The sequence below is a fragment of the Lissotriton helveticus genome, chromosome 2_1, assembly GCF_964261635.1.
Source record: "Lissotriton helveticus chromosome 2_1, aLisHel1.1, whole genome shotgun sequence".
NCBI lineage: Eukaryota > Metazoa > Chordata > Amphibia > Caudata > Salamandridae > Lissotriton > Lissotriton helveticus.
In genome coordinates, this window is record NC_136059.1 from 157,721,525 (window position 1) to 157,745,266 (window position 23,742).

The 23,742-nt window shown below is 50.0% G+C and overlaps 1 protein-coding gene across 7 annotated transcripts in view; it reads right to left on the reverse strand.

Annotated features, from left to right (window-relative positions):
• Positions 1-23,742, reverse strand: part of UNC13B (unc-13 homolog B) — a 3,555,093-nt gene that overhangs the window by 570,736 nt on the left and 2,960,615 nt on the right. For all 7 annotated transcript variants that reach the window (XM_078674667.1, XM_078674666.1, XM_078674664.1 and 4 more), the window contains one exon: positions 709-786. In XM_078674667.1, coding sequence (XP_078530793.1) covers positions 709-786 — 78 coding nt within the window. The remainder of the gene's footprint in view (positions 1-708; positions 787-23,742) is intronic.

The window sequence follows — 23,742 nt, forward strand, 5'->3', positions numbered from 1 at the left end:
AAGTCGAAGAGCGACAATTCTTCTTCGACTTCTTTTTGCCATGCCTCGACTTACCAGAGAGTGAGGACTTGGATCCAGAAGATCGATGATGACTGCGGCTCCGCGACCGGTCCCTCGACTTCCTTCTCGACCGGGACCTCGAGCGGCACGGAGCCGACTGCTGGATCTCGAGGAGCTTATGGGAATGCTCCCGCCTAGCCTTCGACGTCAAGGCCCGCCAGTCGGGGCATGACTTGTCATCGTGGTCGGCCCCCAAACAGTAGAGACACCGGCGGTGGGGGTCGGTAACCGACATCAATCGGTGAAAGGCATCACACGGCTTAAAACCGGGCATCCCTACTGGGACCAGGAGTCGAATCAACTCGAAAAAGATAGACAAAAATGTCCAAAAAGTTAGTCAAAAAATGACTAAGGGTATGCTCTTCCTGGATCTGCACTTGCTGGCGTGGAAAAAAGAACTGACGTCAGTGCGCGAGGGCGGCATCTAAGTACTCCAGCAACGTCATTCCGGCAAACATGATGCTGACGACGAACACGGAGCCACAAGACGACACCTGCCGACGCGCAGGGGTACTGCTGATGAAAACTTTCCGGATCAAGTCTGAAACCTGGGGATATTCTAAGGTAAGGAATCTAACACTAAAGTGTTTCTTTCAGTTCATTTTATTACAAGGGCTAGCTGCTACAGTGCATTCAATGCATGCTTACCTCCTTGCCCCCCATGGCTTCAAACATCTTCTCCAGCTGCACCCTCAGCTGCTGGATGTTGTTCATCAGGATGCAGGGCTGGCAAAAAGAAGAAGAACCAGTTACTGTGGCAGGCATCGCAGCCAAGGGCTAATACATTACTGTTGAGACATCATACTACAGCAGAGCTTCTTGTTCAATACTAGCTCCACTCGAAATCTCAGGCAGAGTGAGGCTCAAGTATAGAGGATATTGGTAACACATCAATACAAGGTCCACTCGTGCTACAGGGCACTGGTCACACATCAATACTGGGTCCACTCATGCTACGGGGCACCGGTCACACATCAATACTAGGTCCACTTGTGCTACAGGGCACTGGTCACGCATCAATACTAGGTACTCTTTTGCTACAGGGTCCTGGTCACACACCAATACTAGGTCCACTTGTGCTACAGGGCCCTGGTCACACATCAATACTAGGTCCAGGCATGCTCCGGGCACTGGTCACACATCAATACTAGGTCCACTCATGCTACAGGGCACTGGTCACACTCCAATACTAGGTCCACTCGTGCTACAGGGCCCTGGTCACACATCAATACTAGGTCCAGACATGCTCCGGGCACTGGTCACACATCAATACTAGGTTCACTCATGCTACAGGGCACTGGTCACACTCCAATACTAGGTCCACTCGTGCTACAGGGCCCTAGGCACACATCAATACTAGGTCCACTCATGCTACGGGCACTGGTCACACATCAATACTAGGTCCACTCGTACTACAGGGCTATGGGCACACATCAATACTAGGTCCACTCATGCTACTGGCACTAGTCACACATCAATACTAGGTCCACTCATGCAACAGGGCACTGGTCACACATCAATACTAGGTCCACTTGTGCTACAGGGCCCTGGGCAAACATCAATACTAGGTCCACGCATGCTACAGGGCACTGGTCACACATCAATCCTAGGTCCACTCATGCAACAGGGCACTGATCACACTCCAATACTAGGTCCACGCATGCTACGGGCCACTGGTCACACATCAATACTAGGTCCACTCATGCTACAGGGCACTGGTCGCACATTAATCCTAGGTCCACTTGTGCTACAGGGCACTGGTCATACTCGGTCCACTCGTACGACAGAACATTGGTCACACATCAATACTAGGTCCACTCGTACTACACAACATTGGTCACACATCAATACTAGGTCCACTCGTACTTTAGAACATTGGTCACACATCCATACTAGTTCTACCGTGCTCTCAGGCAGAATCCCCCCTGTGTGAGGCTCAAGCGAACAAAACACTGGTCACACATTAATAATAGGTCCACTCTTGCACTCAGGCACCATCTACCGAGTGAAGTTCAAACAAACGGGGCACAGGTCAATCATCTTCACTACAGGCTACATGGCCATGGATTGACACAAGTGGCGATCAAATTAATGTGAAACAATGCAAGTAAAAATAAACTAAGCCAATGAGGCCTGTGAGATATGCCTTTCATTTCTGGGACTTGATAGATAAAAATATTCCTTCTGGTGCTCTACCATAACGATCTATTTGTTTACCAGTTTCCATACATTCTTTATCACATAGAGGTTAGTTACTTAAATGCAAGTCTTTTGATTAGATCTGGGCGTTTTATTCTTCACAGTAAAATCAGTAATTTCGAAAACATATGGTCAGACACCAGATTCTTTAAATAGACTATGCTGTCACGTTCATATCCACTACCATATGTCTAAGATCATACCGTATGTTTTCTTTATTCAATGAGATACCGAATATACATTAATGAAACAAGTTATTTGCTAAGACTATTACTTGAACAGGAATCAATGGACCTTGCAAAAATTCATAAAAAAACAAATACCATCAGATTATTTCCTAAGGATAGGGGTCTTATATATATATTTTGGCAGTGGCGGTCAGCCCGTCCACTGCCAGGGTGACTGAGTTAATTACGCCGTTGCTCTGACGTAGATGCCAACTGCCAAATTTAGAAATGCCCGCCGGTCCAGAGGACATTTCTGGCATTGGCATTAACAGCAGTCATGTCGTGGCGGTACCTGTCAATTCATTGTCATTTTGTTATATGGCTCCCTCGACAGAGTCGTTTGGCAAACTTTCCACCGTTTTTTATTCTCAAATAGAAAATCCCAATGCGGATTTTTTTTTTAAAATAATGAGAAAAAACTCTCGCCCTCTGTAGTTTCGTCCCACGTCTAGCAGGGGGCATGAAGCAGGTGTTTCCTGGCGGTAACGGGCATTTAAAACCAGCTATATGCCAGCCCATTTAAATTACCCCTGACAGCCCTTACTCCATCGGGTGCCTGAGAAGTTTGAGCAGGGCGCAGACAGAGTACTCTCTGCCGTTGTCAAACTATGGTCCAACCCATTTAAATCGGGAGATCATAGTCTTGGCGGGGAGGGAACCCTAGCGACTGACTTCCCTCTCCAGCAACATCTAAATCGGCCCCAGTGTCTTTAAAAGTGCTTTAATTCGTACGGTGAATAATTAACTCAACGCATAGTTACAAATAACAAATGACCACATGTGCTGATAACAAGAAGGGAAGACTTTGCGGAGTTAATAAAGCCAGAGTTTGGTGAATGCCCAGGCAGATGGCAGGCACGGGTCTGGGGCAGCAAGTAGAAGCATGGGTGCCTGCACTCATGAGTCTTTAGCAACCTTCTTTATCTGAGAATGTCGGTTTTAAGTCGAAGCTGCACGGGGAGGAAATTCCACAGAGCTGATTCTTGCAAACAAAGGGTTCTTCCTCCAAATTTCTTAGAGCAGAAGAATTGTAAAATAGACAGTAAATTGTGGATTGCGCTTCTTAATATCACTGATCGCTAGTAATGGTTGACCAGTTTTGCTCATTAAATGGTGCACGAACAAAGTATGCGTTGTGGATGATACAAAGGGATATGAAGTTTATCCTTTCCTGGGAGCCACCATGATACAATAATAACGACTGAGGCCAAACAGAGACAAGAACCATGGTTCTCATATCGTCGACGCTTGAAGACTGATTTGATGAGGAGGTCGATGTATACAGAGTGCAGCAGTAAACCAGAAAAGGGATTCTCACTGCAGGGATAATGGCAATGTTCTGCGAAGGTGGAGGAGTGGAAGAAGAAAACAAGTTACTTACCTGTAACTTTGGTTCTCCAGTATTGGAAACTTTGATAGATTCCCATGCTTGAATCATACCCCGTCGTCAAGATGGGAGTCCTCGCTATACATAAAATAGCAATAGAAACCTTTACAAAAAATGAAACCAGGCCTAGGCCCCTTCTAGTTTTGTAACATATCCACCTCTTTTTGTAAAAGAGACCAAATAAAATGAACAACCAATCAGATTAGCCTCACCCTCTAGAACCTTTCTGAGAGAACCTCAGACACTCAGATTTTCATAGCAGTTGTGTAACAACATAACTGAAGATGCTGAGCTTTCCCAGGGGAGGAGAGTGGGTCGCATGGGAATCTATGAAGGTTTCCAATACTGGAGAACCAAAGTTACAGGTAAGTAACTTTTTTTCTTACTCCAGTATTGGAACTTTCATAGATTCCCATGCTTGAATCAGAGTAGCTAGCAGTTACTTTTATTCCTTATTTATCTATTATTGATTATTAAAACAGAAAGTAAGGACCATTTATATATCCCATGTTCAAAAATGCCTCTTCTGAAAACGCAGTCGTTTCTTGCCTAAGATTTCCTGTAGGCTTTGCTAGTATGTGTATTGGCCGTCTGGTTTTGGAGCAGCAGGGCCAGCTGGGTCAGACCTGGCTGGAGAGAGAGATCAGTATTCAGAGCATGGGGAGGGGTGATTCTTTGTTCTGAGCAAGGCCGTGCCCGGCAAGGTGAATGATGGCTCCACCTCCCACGGGGCGTCTGATAGCAGACCCCTCCTCATTCTGCGAGGGCAGGATGTCGCCTTGTAAACTAAGTGCTCCCCGACACCACCGAACTGGTTTTGACTGGATTGAGTGATTTGTGACTTTAGAGAACAAAGACTTTTTAGGTATAAAACGCTGTGCTGGAACTTTGTTTAAGTGTGTTCTTTCTGGATGTCAAGAGGAAACTCTGTCAGAGTGAACAGAGGAAAGGACTTTGAAAACTTTCACCAAGCTTGCTGAAGAAACTACCACAGAGCCTGAATTGAGAGCGCCTCCTGATGAAGTCTGAGGGACATTAGACTTCACCCCGTCAGCCGTTGTAATTCCTGTGCGAGGATTTCTGCTTGCAGGTGAGGCCTCCGTCGAGTGATCCGGAGCCTCTAGGTCTACTGTAAGGAACACAGACTGAAAAGTCTTGCTGAATCTGTGTGGGCCGCTGCAGCTAAGAGAGAGCTGTCGCCGCTGAGAGCCGGCCCGAATTTGAACCATCGAAACCTTTGCTGAATGTGTGTGGGCCACTGCTGCTAAGAGAGAGCTGCCGCCGCTGAGAGCCCGCCCGAATTTGAACCTGCAAAACCTTTGCTGAATCTGTGTGGGCCACTGCAGCTAGGAGAGAGCTGCCACCGCTGAGAGCCCACCCAAATTTAAACCATCGAAACCTTTGCTGAATGTGTGTGGGCCACTGCAGCTAAGAGAGAGCTGCCGCCGCTGAGAGCCCACCCGAATTTGAACCTGCGAAACCTTCGCTGAATCTGTGTGGGCCGCTGCAGCTAAGAGAGAGCTGCCGCCGCTGAGAGCCCGCCTGAATTAGAACCTTCGCTGAATCTGTGTGGGCCGCTTCAGCTAAGAGAGTGCTGTAGCCGCTAAGTGCCCACACCTTTGCCAATTTTGCATCATCGTGATTCTTCCTGTGGGTCGCCACAGCTAAGAGGGAGCTGCTGCCGTTGAGTGCCCGCACTTTTGCCAAGTTTGCATCATCTTGCTTCGTCCTGTGGGCCACCACAGCTAAGAGAGAGCTGGTGCTGAGTGCCCGCATCTTGTTCACCAGTGTCGAGGATTGCCGCTATCGTCAAATGGGCCGCCACAGCTAAGAGAGAGCTGCTGCCTCTGAGAGCCCACCACGGAGCTGCAAGACAAGAGTCATCGTCACTACCAGCCCAGGCCGTCGCAGCCGCGTGCTGCTGCCGCTGAGAGCCCGCAGGTTCCTGAGTGCCTGAATCATTGTGGGTGCACCCTGGGGCCCCCTGCAGCCAAGACTTGTGGCCCCTGGGAGTCCGCCTATCACCGTTTCCGCTTCTTTGAGAAGCTGCGTGCTGTGTCCTCGTTCAACAGCAGGTATCTGGTGCGCACCGGGTCGCGTAGGCCCCGGCCTTGAACTCAGTCAGTGTCACATTCTGGTGAATATGTTATTGTCTTTTTGAGTCCCTACTAGTTTACGTGCATTGTAGCTTGTTAAAACGCTTTTAAAGTCTTGAGTTAAACCTTAGCTAAAGATATTATTTTTCTATACCCACCTGAGTTGTGTCCTTTTGTGGTGTTGTTACTGCCTTATTGTGCATGGTCATAAATGCTTCACACACTGCCTCTGAGATAGGCCTAACTGCTCGTGCTACGTTACCACAGGGTTGAGCAGGGGTTGTCAAAGGGGGTGTAATTTACTTGACCTGACTTAGGAAGAAGGGTCCCTATTTGGACATTGGCGCCAGCCATTGCCAACTGGAGACCCCCATTTCTAACATTGGTGGCAGCGGTGGTGTCAGGACTTGCATTTATAATCCACGTTCAATAACTGGTAGACACCACTAGTGAGTGTAGACCAATACGAAGCCACCATTTTTTTAAATTGTTTGGTTGGTTGTTCTAGGATTTAATTTATTGATCGCAGCCATGAGTACTGCTAATATGGGAAGGCCAACCTCCAATGCTTCGGAGCATCTCACCTTTGAGGAAGAAAGATTTAATACCTATACTGCCAGACTGCTGAAGTCATTTTGTAAGCAATTCGCCGTCCCCGTGAAAGGTCTCTCTAGGAAGGAGGAGTGTCAGAAGGCGCCGAAGGCCTGGTGGAAAGCGAGAGAGTCCGCTGGGGATGAGGAAGAGAATGCTGGAGGGCAGCAGGATGATGCAGTAGAGGGGGGGATAGAACTCCCTCCAATCCAGGTACTAGTGTATCCCAAAGGAGCCTGACCCCAGAAGAGCTGGAGGACAAGGAGAGAGATAGGAGGCATAGTTTGGAGATGGCTAAATTGGAAGGTCAGAAGGACCTTGACAGTAAGAAGTTAGACATTGAGACAAATCAATTGCCAATTGAACTTGAGAAAATGAAAATGGAGCATGAGAGAATGTTGAGGGAGATGGAGATCAGGGCGAGGAGTGTCCCGGTCTCCCCCTCTGGTGGCAGCATACCTTTTGTAACTCCTGAGTGTAGAGTTTATATTCATAAAGATGTCTTTGAGGACTTTCACAAGAGTGAGGCTATTGGGCAATGGTTTGCCACATGAGATAGCAATGAATGGTGTCCGAATAGGTCCCTGAGAAGGATTGGGGAGCCGGGTTGTGGGGACACTTTGTGAGTGATGGTAGGGATAGCCTGATGGACCTGCATGAGGAGAGCAGGATGGTGCATGCCCATATGAAAGCAGATTTGATGACCCGTTATGGTTGGACCCCAGAAATATACAGGCAGAGGTTTAGAACCTCTAAGAAGTTAGAGGGTACCACATGGGTTGAATATTTGTCTTATTTCTGCAGAGCAATGGATCGCTGGGTAAAAGGTAGCAAAGTGGAAACTTTTGAGCAGTTGTATGATTTGTTTGTGTGGGAGCATTTTTCTAGTAACTGTTTTCCAAAGCTAAGCAGGCACCTGACTGATGGCAAGCTGACTAACCCTAGGAAGCTTGCTGAGGAGGCGGACCGCTGAGTGAGCACCCGGGTCCGCAAAGGTTTTGTGGGAGACTTCGCCAGAGGTGGGCAGGGTCCCCAGCTGTCCTGGCAGAAGTTAGGGATAGAAAAAGAGCCACCTTCCCGGGAGAGGAATTTCAAGTCTGCCTTATGAATAGGCTCAAAGGGATGCTTCATGAGCTGGGTGCCAAAGAGGCGGCGGAGGCTTGACTGGAGGGGGAACTCTAAAATGGTCCTTGAGAAACGGTATAATTATGCTTGCCGACCAGTGGGAAGGACCAGAAGATGTGCGTCTGTAGCGAGAGATGGCGACAAGATGAACTTTAATGGATGAGTGAGCCAGCCCTGCTAACGCTAAAGAAAGATTGTAAGGAAGAATTTCATGCGATGCAGAAGAAAGAGGGTGAATGCCCTCCTGCTGGCATAAATGTCAGAAACGCTTCCAGTTTAGCAGGTAGGTTTTGTTCGTACTTGGAACACGTGCCTGAGAAAGTACGTCTCTACAGTCTGCCGAAAGGGTCAAACTGAGAAGAACTCAGTAGCCATGCCGATAACTGCAGAGATCAAGGTTCCGGGTGCCAGACTTGGCCCTATGACATTGTAAGCAGCGAAGGAATCTGCTGCAAAGGAAGTGGACGCTCCAGGGAGAGGAGATGCAGCTCTGTTAACCAAAATTGGCGGGGACACGCATGAGCTATCAAAATCATCTTGCAAGGCTCCACCTTGAACTTCCTGAGAAGTCTGGGGATCAGAGGAATGGGGGAAAAGCGTAGACAAAGGCACCTGACCAGGCCATCAAAAGCGCATTCCCAAATGATCCCGGATGGTGAAGCCTGCTTGGGTAGAATCAGCATTTCTCCAGCGTAGCAAAGAGGTCTATGAGCTGCCTGCCCCATAGGTGAAAAACCTTCTCCAGAGTGGACTGGTCCAGTTCCCATTCGTGGCTGACTGATTTCAGCCTGCTCAGCGTGTCCGCCGTCTCGTTGAGAACACCTGGAAGATGCTCTGCTTTTAGCGATATCCCATACTGGAGCACCCATTCCCAGACTGTCTGAGCTTCCTTTGACAAAAGACGAGACCTGGTACTCCCTCTTTGTCTATGTAACGCATAGTCGTCGTATTGTCCATTTGTACCAGGACTGTAGACTGCTCTATCCGCGGGAGGAAAGCCTGTAATGCCAGGCGAATCGCTCTGAGTTCCAGCAGATTGATATGTAAAAGACTATGTTGGGATAGCCAACAGCCGCTTATGTGAAGGTCTCGCAAGACCGCTCCCCAGCCCTCCAGCGAGGCATCCGTGGTTATTATTTGAGAAGCTGGGGTGACCCTGAAGGAGAAGCCCTGAGAAATGTTTTCCTCACTTGTCCACCATGATGTGGTGTCCCTCATGGACACGGTAATGAAGATCTTGTCCTCGAAGGACCTGTCCACTTGGCACCACTGCAAGTCCAGCTCCTCCTGGAGAGGGCGCATCCGCAACCTGCAGTGAGGAATCAGAGGAATGCAGGAAGAAATGGACCCTGGGAGGGACTTGTAGAGGCAAACTGAAAGTGACTGGCTCCAACTCGGTCTCTGTTGCTAAAGCTGTATATGGGGCTGAACTGTGGGGGATGGTGAATGTTGACAAATTGCAAATACAGGAAAATAAACACCTGAGGAGGCTTCTAAAAGTTCCTCAAGGTGTTTCATCCCAAATAGTACATGAGGAACTAGGCTGTAAGTATCTGGAAGATAGAGTAAGAAATAGGCCATTGGTGGCCTGGTTAAAATTATGGGTTAACCAGGAAGCTAACTTAACCCAGCAAATAATTCTAGATTGCATGGGCAGGGAGAAAGGTTTGTCCATCCCCTGGTTGAAATACGTGAAAGGGGGCCTTGAGGGTATTGGTTGTGGAAACCTGTTTTCAAACCGACAAAGTATCATCAAATTGGATCAAGCAAAAGTGAATGAGAAACTTGTCAAACACAAAGCTATTATACGGGAAGCTCACGCAAATAACATGCAGACCATTCAGACGTATGTGAGAGTAAAATCCTGTCGTGGGCTTGAGCCCTATCTTGCCCTTGTATATAATCCACATGACAAGTTTTTATTAACGCGTTTTAGACTGAACTTATTTCACCATCTATTAGCTGACCCCGTGGGCTTTACTGACTTAGTTGAGTCAAAGGGTCCCTGCGGCTGCGATCGTCGATCTCCGCAGGATACCCTTCACTTTGTATTACTATGCTCATTTTATTTAATGCCCAGGCGCCTTTTTTTAATTGATCTTTTAAAAAAGGCAAATTTTAATTCAGCAAAAGATGCCCTAGTTTTTAAAAAAATGTCTAGAGATCCCCTTACCTTATTTTGTGTAACACATTTTTTAAGAACCTCAGTTAGTCTAAGGTCCACTATGGAAACATGATAATTGTTATTGTATCGAGAAGTGAGAAAACAGTCTTATTAATTCCCTCCATTTCGATGAATTGATGGAGTAAGTGTGTTGGGTTTTAAAGAAATGTTTGTATATTTTAAAAGCTGTATGGTGTTATTCAAATGCCGAATAAAGATTACTGACTGACTGCCTTCTTATAAGTAGACGGGCCATGACTATCAGCTTTTCTTTTCTCTCCAGGGACGGATAGGCTTTGTCGAGGGACATGTCCAGAATGGCCCTCAGGAACTGGGCTGTTCTGGATGGGCACAGAGTCGTTTTGAGAGTAAGACCCAGTTTGCTGAAAAGATGTGTGCACGCTGCGACTGATTCCTCTGCCGCGTGCTTGGAAAGAGCCTTTAGCAACCAGTCGTCCAGGTAAGGGAAAACCTGATGCAGTTGCTTACGCAGAAAAGCTGCCACTGGAGCTAGTACTTTTGTAAAGATCCGCGGAGATGGTTGAACCTTGAACTGAAAGTACCTCTTGGCTACTGTGAAGCGAACTTCGGGTGGGCTGGATGGATGGGCACATGAAAGTATGCGTCCTCTGGATCCAATGTGGCCATGTAATCTCCCGAGTTGAGGAGTAGAAGGATGTACTGCAAGGAAACAATTCGGAACGACTGTTTGATGAGATAGGTATTGAGCTCCCTCAGATCTATAATAGGGCGCCATTTCTCCAAGGTCTTCTGAACTAGGAAGAACTGGGAGTGGAAACCCTCTCCCCGTTGAGAGAGAGGAACGGGCTCTATCGCCCCTTTCAGGAGCATTTGTTGGACTTCTAAACGCAGAAAACGAAGATGTTTTGACTCAGTGGTGGGAGGGGGAATGAGAGGCATTGCATGGACAAAGTCCGGAGTAAGGCCGTATTGAATGATACTCAGAACCCAATGATCCGATGTTATTTGTTGCCCGTTGTGGAAGTAATGTGAGAATCTGCCCCCCCACTGGTGTTACAGGAGGAGAAGGAACAGTAGTTAGAGCCAGCAAGCTGCTATTGACGTTTAGAGGAGTCCTTCTTCTGGTGTCCTTGTCATCCTCTGGTGTGAGATCTAGAGAAAGAGGATGATTGACGCTGCCGCTGGTTATATTGCGGGCGGTAAGATTGAGAGGCTGATGCATTTGAAGAATACCGTTGTAGCAGGTATCTGCCTCTGTAGGTAGGGGGCCCGTGCGGTATTGCAGAGTCCCTAAGGATTTTGCGCTCTCCATTTCTTTTCTAATATCCTGGAGCGTATCATCAATATGCTTCCCAAAGAGCGCCTCTCCATCGAAGGGAAGATCCATGATTTTGTTTTGGACATCTGGACGAAACCAGGTAGCTCTAAGCCAGCCCTGGAGACAATGGACAGCAGCTCCCGCTAGAGAGCGGAACACAGTTGTTGCAATGTCTATTGCACAGTCAATTTTCTCTGAAGAGGTTCTCTCTCCCTCCTGAAGAATTTTTTTCGCCTTCGCTCTCGCAATCTTCCGACAATTGAGCCAGATAGGGAAAAAGGTCGCACCACATCTGACGATCGTAGAGACCAAGTATTGCTAAGGCGTTTGCCACCCTGATCATCAAGCGGGACATTGAGGAAAACCTCTTGCCAGTGTTATCCAGGAATCTGCCCTTTTTATCTGGAGGTGTCGTGAGGGGAGCTGAAGGATTTTTGGACTTTCTTTGGGCTGCCTGGGAAATGGCAGAGTCCGGCTTAGGCTGACTAACCAGGCAAGCTGGGTTATCCTCACGGGATTTATATTTCTTTTCAAGGCGAGGCAGTACTGGAAGCACCGTGGCAGTACTCCTCATCACCTTTAGATCCTTGTCACAGACATGACCCACTATAGGATTGGTCCAAACTGATTTTCTGAAAGGCTCTTTGAAGTCATATAAGAAACATTTGGACTGCACTGTGGGCATGGGCAGTTTGTACCTCTTAGCAGCCTTTCCATCAAATTATGGAAACCCCTAGGTCTCCCGGGGGAAAATCCACTGGAGCTGGGGAAGCGAAGCTGGATCAGGAATGATATAGTCATTCCACTCTGTCTGATCTGGAAGAGTGACGTTAAACTGGTCCTCATCAGAGGTATCATCCTGGATGAGAGGGAAGATTGGCGGTGAATCTGGAGCCACGGGCAGTGGTGGTGGCAATTGAGGGGTAGAAGGCAGTGCAGGTGGAACAGCTGTAACTGGTACCCCAACCGGAGCCGGAGATTGTGTTGGGAATCTTCGATATTGTCCGAAAGCATAAAATGTAACTCCATTAGTAGGGAGGAAGGCAAAGAGACCATCTGTTGTTGGTGGACCTCTTGATAAAAAAACAACCAACAAATAGTAGGGGGTCTAAGGGAACATTTAGAGGCCAAGCGTGGATATATTCCCCAATAATAACTCACAATACAACAAAATATCCAGGGGTCTAATGAGTCTTCACAGACCCTCAAACAGACATAGACCTAAATAACTGTGATCCTATTCTCAGAGGAAAATCCTTAGAACAGGAAAATCCTTAAAAAAGGACGGATTCCCATCACTCACCGAAGTGACATACTTCATCATCTGGGATTTCCTCCTGGTTACACACTAGTGCAACGAAGGGCTGCAACCCTCTCACTGAGAGGGGAGCTCACAGATGTTTTCAAAAAAATGTGATGTACCTAGAGAGCTCTGTAAGATCCAGAAGATGCGAGAAAGTGTTATGTATAAGTGATGGGCACAGTGCCTGAATGTGAAAAGTGAAGATAAAATTAGGTAGCAAGAGAAAAAAGGATGCATTGATCATCTCCTGTTATCAGTGCAAAAGCAGTTTTAACAAAATAACTGCAAGGATATCATAACTGGGTCTACATGTTTCAGCCACATGGATTATGAGTAATCCTAGGCCTTCCTCAGCACCACAATTAAGTATTGCTACTGCGTAGTGAAGATAAGATAAAATGAAAAAACAGACAAGGTTGGAACAAATACAACCATGTGACCTGATATTAAGGTATTAAGGTACTCCGTAGTTTACAGGATGCTGGTGGCACCCGTATCTTACGAGGAATAGACCTCACCTCACGTCACCTGGCGACAGCTCAGGAAATGAGGCCCCGCTCTGTTTGTCGGTAAACCAGGCTGCTTCTGTGCCATTTTATCTTATCTTCACTATGCAGTAGTAATACTTCATTGTGCGGAGGGGCAAGCTTTTACGTATTCCATTGCAGGATTAGTTTTTTTTTTTTTTTACTTTATTTTTCAGTTTTGCAAAATAACATTTAAGAACCCCCCCCCCCCCCACATGGCATCAGAGCAATACATGTATACATATCAACAGACTCAATATGGCACTTTGTTCGTCCTGAATATAAGCTTCACCCGGAGCTACATGGACCCTTATGGCCTGGCAAAATAACATGTAAATAAACAAATAATGTCGTGAGAAAATGACCAGACCCTGCACCATACAGTGTACTAACCACCCCTCAGATCCCGACCCCTGCGGCGAAAATAGCTCTCCACTCGTCCCTTTAGAATCACTTTGGGAAGATTGCCCTCTCAGAGCCAACCCCGAAATACACATGGCTCTCCAGGCAAGTAGGTCCTCTTGCAATTTCTCATCTCTCCTACTGCGCTGCATATGTGTTTATTCGGCTAGGGTCCATTCTCCCACGTCTCTAAGCCACTGGGGTATCTCTGGGGCCCTCTGTCCCATCCAGGTAATTGCTACCCTGCGCCTAGCCAGCACTAACATCAATTGCAATAACCTACAGGAAAGCTTCCGTTTTCTCGGCTTAGGGACCAGCGCTAGCAGGCAGTGCAAGGGCGTGAGTGTGATGCAGAGGCCTGTAGTGGCAGTGATGTGATCCACAACGCTCATCCAAAAGCACCTAACTAGCGGGCAGTCCCAGACTATGTGTAGAAAGCCCGCTCTCTCAGCGCCACATCTGGGGCAACCATCCCCTCTATCTACTGAATATCGTGCCAACCGGAGCGGAGTAAGAGAGGTGCGGTGTAGGAAATTAAAGTGTATTAATTTAAAGCGTGCGTTACATGAGAACTTCCGTGTTAGAATCCCTATTCGCTTACGCTGCCATTGGTCCAGCGGCGTACCCAAATCCGCTTCCCAGGCCGCCCAGGCCGGTGGCACCGGCGGGGCAGAGTCATGCCGCATAGCTGCATATAGTAAGGAAATAAGTCTGCGTCCCCTGCCACAAGACAGGAGCACATGTAAGGTGTAAGTAATTGGGGGCGCCTCCGGGCACTGAGGCCAAATTGACCGCACAACATCTTGCAGGCCCTGATAGTGTAAATATTGTCCTCTGCCGAGGCCAAAGGTCTCCTCCGCCTGTTCATAGGTGAGGAAGGTCTCAGTAGGGTATAGGTCTGCCATGAGTTCACAGTCCCCCTCTCGCCAGGCACGAAAGGACATATGTTATTCCATTGGTACCATGGGGGCCAGTATCCAGATCAGCAGGTCCCTATGGAAGGGCGCTATCCGCAGGATTCTCTCAGTAAAGTGTTGCCAAACGCTCGCCGTGTGTCTTACAACGTAGGGCAACGTATCATTTGCCCCCCTGCCGCGCAGCAAAGCCACCTGTAACTCCTGCACTGTTGCTCTACTCGCTAAAAGTCGCGTCCCCCAAACATCCGCATCAGCAAACCTTCTGGCCGCCGGTTGCAGCTGGGCCGCGTAGTAATACAAGTCAAAGCAGTGATACACTACATCCTCTAGGCCACCCTCCTCATAGGAACGCACAACCGTATGAAGAGCCACTCGACTGCGCCGGTCCGCCCAAAGCAGGGACGTAAGTAGCATGTTCAGGGTGTGAAAGATCCTGGGGGGGAGAGAGGACACAACATATTTTGGAGGACGTAAAGCGTCCTTGGCAGCATCACCATCTTAGCGACGGCTAGCCGACCCATAAGGGATAGTGGCAGGGTATTCCAAAAGGACACAGATTGCTGCATGGGCTTAATCACCCGATCAATATTACGGGCCAATAATTGTGCGTCCGTTGAGGCCACCTGGATACCCAAATAGCGAAAACCTTCCCTTTCCCAGCGTAGTCCAAGCTCTGGCAAATCCTCCTGGGGTACTGACTCAAGGCCCGATAGTGGGAAGATCAGGGGCTTGTTTCGGTTAAGCCTCAGTCCCGACGCCTCACCGAACCGATCTAGATGATATAACAATATCGGAAGCGCCTCTCTCGGGGCTTTCAAATAAAACAAGGTATCGTCTGCGTACAAAGAGATGACATTACATGTATCTCCGACCAGAATGCCCCATTGGGACATCTCAGAGCGGATCCGAACGGCAAAGGGCTTTATAGCAAGAGCAAATAGTAGTGGCGAGAGAGGACACCCCTGTCGTGTACCCCATCCTAGCTGCCACTCCTCTGAACGCGCGGCTCCAAGTCGTACCCTAGCCCGGGGGGACTCATATAGTATACGGATCCAACGGCAAAATTTGGGGCCCAATCCCATCACCCGAAGAACCTCCTGCAAGTAGCCCCAGTCAACCGTATCAAAAGCCTTGGCGAGGTCGATGGATACCAGCACTGTCTGTTCCTCATTGCCTTGGACTTCGTGTTTAATGTGATTCAAGCGCCGTACATTCATGGCGGTGTTGCGCCCAGGAATAAACCCGCATTGCTCCGGGTGGACCAGGTGCGCCATATGAGATGTCAGACGGGTGGCCAATAGCTTGGTCGCCTGGACCTTCTTCAGAACGGTCGCTCCCCCACGCTCCTGATCACTTGCAGCTACGACGCTCTGTGCTTACGCATAATCGGTATCGTTACTACTGTAATTACCATAACTCTGTTTTGTCGATCCTCCTAACATTCTAGCGCTTTTCACGCGTAGCACCGCACGAACTGATTGACATAATAGCGCGACCTTGCTCAGGGTGTTGTGATTATTATTTCTATTGTCTGCATCACTGAGGCTGTTGTGCATTTATTTCATTTGATTGCTCACTCGGCGCATTTGTGTATTTGCTGCCCCTGTCTCGCTTTCCCTTTGACCCTCCATTTTGTTGTTGGTATCCCCTGGCCCGCCCCTCATCCCCGCTACCGCCTCCCTGCTGCCCCTCCCACCCACGATTACCAAGCCTTCCACCTCCCCGGCCAAACGGTGACCGCCTGGACCTTCTTCAGAACGGTCGCTCCCCCACGCTCCTGATCACTTGCAGCTACGACGCTCTGTGCTTACGCATAATCGGTATAGTTACTACTGTAATTACCATAACTCTGTTTTGCCGATCCTCATAACATTCTAGCGCTTTTCACGCGTAGCGCAGCACGAACTGATTGACATAATAGCGCGACCTTGCCCAGGGTGTTGTGATTATTATTTCTATTGTCTGCATCGCTGAGGCTGTTGTGCATTTATTTCATTTGATTGCTCACTCGGCGCATTTGTGTATTTGCTGCCCCTGTCTCGCTTTCCCTTTGACCCTCCATTTTGTTGTTGGTATCCCCTGGCCCGCCCCTCATCCCCGCTACCGTCTCCCTGCTGCCCCTCCCACGCTCCACCCCCTTCACTCTCCATTTATGTTGGATGTCCACACGCGCAGCGTCCACGCGCTGCGGCCGCGCCGAAGGTGCGCCAAAGGTAAGCCCGTCTACGCCCATCCGCGCCTGGACCGCGCACAGCGCCATACCCCCTGGCCCCAGTACCACCCACATTACATACGACCCCTCCACCCTCTTAGCCCTAAACCCCGGCCGACTCCCCAACTGCGTCCAAGCCGCCCCTGGACACACCCATGGACCCTTTACATGCAACTCCTGCAAGTTTGACGGCACCAAGACCAACGCCTCATCCACTAACACCAAACAGAAACCTGACACCAACCACCTAAAGTGCATCCTACCCAACACCCGATCGGTCCACAGCCACGCCATCAACCTTTGGAATCTACTAGACACCATCTCTCCAGACGTCGCCTTCCTAACAGAAACTTGGATGAACGCCTCCTCAGCCCCAGACATCACCATAGCCATCCCGGAAGGATACAAGATCATCCGAAAAGATCGCGCCATCCAAACAGGAGGAGGCATCGCCATCGTCCATAAGAACTCCATCCGCATCTCAACCAACTCGGACGTCAACCTCTCTAGCGCCGAACACCTTCACTTCCAGATCCACACCGACCCCAAGACCACACTCAGAGGCACCCTCCTCTACAGGCCACCAGGACCCCGTGCACGATTCACTGAAGACATCACTGATTTTATCACCCAACACGACCTCTCCTCCGAGGACTACATTCTATTGGGAGACCTCAATTTTCACCTGGAAAAAACCAACGACAACAACACCACCACCCTTCTGGACAATTTCGCCAACCTCGGACTCAAACAACTTGTTAATACCCCCACACACCACGCAGGACACACTCTCGACCCTATCTTCACCTCCAGCAAACATATTTCCTTCAGTCACACCACAGTTCTCCAATGGACGGACCACAGCTGCGTTCACTTTGTTTACCATAAGACCACAACCCACAACCATCCTCAACCTACCCTGCGAAGAAACTGGAACAAAATCTCCATCGACCAGATCTCCACATCGCTTCTTCAAAACCCCCCTGCCCACTCTTCAAACCCCAACCAAGCAGCCATTAACCTCACTCAATGGCTAACCAACAGCGCAGACAACCTAGCACCTTTGAAAAAACGTCAAATCAAACTAGGCAGCAAAAACGCCCCCTGGTTCAACGAGGATCTTAAGAAATCCAAGAAACTCTGTCGCTCCCTTGAGAAGGCCTGGAAAAAAGACCCAAACACCAACACCAGGGACGCCTTCAAAAACGCCACCCGCATACACCACCAATTGATCTGGACTGCCAAGAAAAACGCATTCAAAGACCGACTAGACAAAAACGCCCACAACAGCAAGGAATTATTCAACATCGTCAAAGAGTTTACCAACCCCACTGCCAACTCCAACGACATCACCCCCTCTCAAACCCTTTGCGACTCCCTAGCTTCGTTCTTCCACGACAAAATCGCAGACATCCACAACAGCTTCGACAATCAACCCGAAGACCAACCCACCCAACCCTCTGCCGTACCTTCACCCCCCTTGAACGTCCTTAATGACTGGAACCCAATCTCCACTGAGGACACCATCCGCCTGATGAACTCCATCCACTCAGGATCCCCCACAGACCCATGCCCTCACCACATCTTCAACCAAGCAGACTCCATCATAGCACCACACCTCCGAGACGTCATCAACTGCTCCCTCAACTCCGGCACCTTCCCAGAAAGCTGGAAACACGCCGAACTCAGCGCCCTTCTGAAAAAACCCACAGCTGACCCCACCGAACTCAAAAACTACCGCCCCATCTCGCTCCTTCCATTCCCGGCCAAAGTCATCGAGAAAGCTGTCAACAACCAGCTCGCCGCCTTCCTCGAAGCCAACAAATCCCTCGACTCCTCACAGTCCGGCTTCCGAGCCAAACACAGTACTGAAACCGCACTCATCGCAGCAACAGACAACATCAGAACCCTACTGGACAATGGAGACACAGTCGCCCTCATCCTCCTCGACCTCTCCGCAGCCTTCGACACAGTCTGTCATATCACCCTGTTACAACGACTCAGAAACATCGGAATCCAAGGAAAAGCACTGGAATGGATCACCTCATTCCTTGCCGGAAGAACTCAAAGAGTACGCCTCCCACCATTCAAGTCAGAGGCCACGGAAGTCATCTGCGGCGTGCCACAAGGATCTTCACTCAGCCCCACCCTCTTCAACGTATACATGAGCCCCCTCGCGACCATCGCACGCCAACACAACCTCAACATCATCTCCTACGCTGATGACACTCAACTGATCCTCTCACTCACCAAAGACCCAAACATCGCCAAAACTAACCTACATGAAGGAATGAAAGAGGTAGCCGAATGGATGAAGTATAGCCGTCTGAAACTGAATTCAGACAAAACAGAAGTTCTTATCTTAGGTACCTCCCCTTCCGCCTGGGACGACTCTTGGTGGCCAGAGGCCCTTGGAAAAGCACCCATCCCGACGGACCACGCACGGAACCTAGGCGTCATCCTGGATTCCTCACTCTCGATGACCAGACAAGTCAACGCCGTCTCTTCATCTTGCTTCAACATTCTTCGCATGCTCAAAAAAACATTTCGCTGGATCCCCACCGAAACTAGAAAAACGGTCACCCACGCACTGGTTATAAGCCGCCTGGTCTACGGAAACACCCTCTACGCCGGTACCACCGCAAAACTACAGAAAAAACTCCAACGCATCCAGAACGCATCAGCCAGACTCATATTAGACATCCCGCGTAAAGAACACATCTCTGGTCACCTGAAAAACCTCCACTGGCTCCCTGTCAATAAGAGGATAACTTTCCGCCTCCTCACCCACGCACACAAAGCTCTTTACGAACTTGGACCCTCAATACACGTCTTTCCTTCTACACCCCCCCCCCCGCCAGCTACGCTCTTCCAACCAAGCCCTCGCTGTTGTTCCCCGCGTCAACAAAACCACCATGGGAGGAAGATCATTCTCCTACCTAGCGGCCAAAACCTGGAACTCACTTCCCATGCACCTTCGCCTCACTCAAAACCACCTAGCATTCAGAAAGCAACTTAAAACCTGGATATTCGAGAAGTAATTCCCCACCCCTCTTCAAGCGCCTTGAGACCCTCCGGGTATGTAGCGCGCTATATAAATCTATTGACTTGACTTGACTTGACTATCTTCGCATCCGTGTTAATCATAGTGATCGGACGATACGAAGAGGGATCGTGCTTGTCACCCCCTGGTTTAAGGATCATGCAGATTTCCCCCCTCGTCATGCTCTGTGGGAGAGACCCGCACTCAAATTCCTCAAGAAATACCTGCAAGAGGAGACGAGACAGTGTTCTGCCAAACTCCTGATAAAATTCCGGTGGGAACCCATCGCTCCCGGGCGATTTTGCGCACGGCAGGCAAGCCAGAGCCGCACGCACCTCACCCAACGTTAGGGCCACGTCTAAGTCCTCCTGGTCTGCTTCAGAGAGGGACGGCAGGGTCAATCCCTGTAAATAAGGGAGATAAGAGGCCTCGGATATGTCCGGGTCTGCGGTATATACTTGTTGTAAGTGGGACCGGAGAACCCCAAGGAAGGCACGTTCCGAATTAACCATGTCCCCGTTTGAGTCTTGCAGGGCTACTACACGTTCGGGGGTCTGCTCTTTCCGAAGAATCCAAGCCAAATGCCGCCCCGACTTGTCGCCCTCTCTATGAAGGCGCTGCCTATACTGGCCTAAGGTATACCTGTCGAGCCGGTCAAGGATATCATGCACTTGGACTCGGGCGAGCCGCTCCTCCTCCCCCTGCAGTGTGTTAGGGGCCTCCGCCACCTGGATATTCAAGAGGTTATCCTCCGCTTTCTGGAGATCCTGGTGAAGCTGTTTCTGGACACCGTACGTGAGTCCCATGCAGGCTCCCCTCATCACAGCCTTTAGGGCCTCCCACTTGGTGGCCAGAGAGAGGTTTCTTTCCTCCCAATACAGATCCACGTAGTCCCCAAGAGCCATTTCTAGATGTGCCCTCCCTACCTAGTCCTGAAGGATATCTACTGGAAGTCTCCAAGCCGAGGACGGGAACTCGAGGTTCCCCATTGTACCACGCATGCTACCAGGGAGTGATCAGATAGAAAACGAGCCTGGTGGGTAACCTCAATACATTGCAGGATTAGTTACCAGACTTTTCAGAAATCAATTTCATTAGCACAGGTGACACCCTGTAAAAGCTGCATCTAATTTATTCCAGATTGCCTCTGTGTCTCTATTTTCTCTCATGGGGCGCACTAACTTCATTCATTCTGTGACTCTCGGCCTGTTTGTGAAATGTGGCCGTTTTTTGTTTTTTCAGATCTGATCACCCTAATTCCAGGCACTAAAATTCAACTCTGACCACCAGGTCACAATCTTTAAGTATTAGTATAGGCATCACAACAATTTCACTAATTCTATACAATAACATGCTGAGGGAGTGTCAGAAAATCAAGCCGCCATAGTAAAAATGAATATCACAAGTCATGTAAGGAAACAAACTTTATTTATAACAGCAGCGTCATGGGTATAAAATATGAAAAAAGGAGACACACAGAATGAGATATCTGGTGATTTGATTTTTGACGCCCCTAGTATGAAAAGCACCAGTGTAATAATTTCCGCTATGCTCCCAGAATGCAAAGAGTCATGCAATTTCAGTACACATGATGGCCCCAAAATGTAACAAGCATTGGAAATGCAATAGGTCTCGCATTAGAAAAGTTGGAGTTATTGGTCTTGTAAATGAAATATTTTATTTATTTGTTGGTTTTTAAAATTGCTAAATTGATGGCTTTGTCATTTACAATGCCAATAGTTATAACTTTCGCGAATGTGACACCTATAGCATTTGAATTGCAACATGTTTTGTATTTACGTGACTTAGATGGCAGCTCTGGTCGTTAGGCCACATCTCTAGAGAGCAGGAGAGTGCAGCAGGGGAGAGAAGCACAGCAATGCAATAGGTCTCGCATTAGGAAAGTTTGAGCTATTGGTATTGTAAAGGACACATTTTTTATTTATGTGCTTGTTTTGAAAATAGCGAAATTAATAGCTTTGTTATTTACAATGCCAATAGTTTTATCTTTCGCAAATGTGACACCTATTGTAACACAATATGTGTTGTGAGGGTGAGTGAGGGTGAGGGTGAGGGGTTGAGGGTGAGGGGTTGAGGGTGAGGGGTTGAGGGTGAGTGAGGGTGAGGGGTTGAGGGTGAGTGAGGGGTTGAGGGTGAGGGTGAGTGAGGGTGAGGGGTTGAGGGTGGGTGAGGGTGAGTGAGGGTGAGGGGTTGAGGGTGAGTGAGGGTGAGGGGTTGAGGGTGAGTGAGGGTGAGGGGTTGAGGGTGAGTGAGGGTGAGGGGTTGAGGGTGAGTGAGGGTGAGGGTGAGGGTGAGTGAGGGTGAGTGAGGGTGAGGGTGAGGGGTTGAGGGTGAGTGAGGGGTTGAGGGTGAGGGGTTGAGGGTGAGGGGTTGAGGGTGAGTGAGGGTGAGGGGTTGAGGGTGAGTGAGGGTGAGGGGTTGAGGGTGAGTGAGGGTGAGGGTGAGTGAGGGTGAGTGAGGGTGAGTGAGGGTGAGTGAGGGTGAGTGAGGGTGAGGGGTTGATGGTGAGTGAGGGTGAGGGTGGGTGAGGGTGAGGGTGGGTGAGGGTGAGGGTGAGGGGTTGAGGGTGAGTGAGGGTGAGGGTGAGTGAGGGTGAGGGGTTGAGGGTGAGTGAGGGTGAGGGTGAGGGTGAGGGGTTGAGGGTGAGTGAGGGTGAGTGAGGGTGAGAGAGGGGTTGAGGGTGAGGGGTTGAGGGTGAGTGAGGGTGAGGGGTTGAGGGTGAGTGAGGGTGAGGGGTTGAGGGTGAGTGAGGGTGAGGGTGAGTGAGGGTGAGGGTGAGTGAGGGTGAGTGAGGGTGAGGGTGAGTGAGGGTGAGTGAGGGTGAGTGAGGGTGAGGGTGAGTGAGGGTGAGGGAGGGTGAGTGAGGGTGAGTGAGGGTGAGTGAGGGTGAGGGGTTGAGGGTGAGTGAGGGTGAGGGGTTGAGGGTGAGTGAGGGTGAGGGTGAGTGAGGGTGAGGGGTTGAGGGTGAGTGAGGGTGGGTGAGGGTGAGGGGTTGAGGGTGAGTGAGGGTGAGGGGTTGAGGGTGGGTGAGGGTGAGGGTGAGTGAGGGTGAGGGTGAGGGGTTGAGGGTGAGTGAGGGTGAGTGAGGGTGAGGGGTTGAGGGTGAGTGAGGGTGAGGGAGGGTGAGTGAGGGTGAGGGAGGGTGAGTGAGGGTGAGGGGTTGAGGGTGAGAGAGTGAGAGTGAGGGTGAGTGAGGGGTTGAGGGTGAGGGGTTGAGGGTGGGTGAGGGGTTGAGGGTGAGGGGTTGAGGGTGAGTGAGGGTGGGTGAGGGTGAGTGAGGGTGAGTGAGGGTGAGGGTGAGTGAGGGGTGAGGGGTGAGTGAGGGAGAGTGAGGGTGGGTGAGGGTGAGTGATGGTGAGGGGTTGAGGTGAGTGAGGGTGAGTGAGGGTGAGGGTGAATGAGGGTGAGGGGTTGAGGGTGAGTGAGGGTGAGGGTGAGTGAGGGTGAGTGAGGGTGAGGTGTAGAGGGGAGGGAGGGGGAGTGAGGGGTTGAGGGGTGAGTGAGGGTGAGGGTGAGGTTGAGGGTGCGAGGGTGAGGAAGGTGAGGGTGAGCGAGGGTGAGTGTGAGGGTGGGTGAGGGTGAGTGAGGGTGAGGGGTGAGGGTGAGTGAGGGTGGGGTTTGAGGGTGAGTGAGGGTGAGTGAGGGTAAAGTGAGGGTGAGGGGTTGAGGGTGAGTGAGGGTGAGGGGTGAGTGAGGGTGAGTAAGGGTGAGGGTGGGTGAGGGTGAGTGAGGGTGAGTGAGGGTGAGTGAGGGTGAGGGTGAGTGAGGGTGAGTGAGGGTGAGGGGTGAGGGTGGGTGAGGGTGGGTGAGGGTGAGGGGTTGAGGGTGAGTGAGGGTGAGGGGGTTGAGGGTGAGTGAGGGTGAGGGAGGTGAGGGTGAGGGTGAGTGAGGGTGAGGGGTTGAGGGTGAGTGAGGGTGAGGGGTTTGAGGATGAATGAGGGTGAGGGTGAGTGAGGGTGAGGTGGTTGAGGGTGAGTGAGGGTGGAGGTGAGTGAGGGTGAGGGGTTGAGGGTGAGTGAGGGTGGGTGAGGGTGGGTGAGGGGGTTGAGGGTGAGTGAGGGTGAGTGAGGGGTTGAGGGTGAGGGGTTGAGGGTGGGTGAGGGTGAGGGGTTGAGGGTGAGTGAGGGTGAGGGGTTGAGGGTGAGGGGTTGAGGGTGAGTGAGGGTGA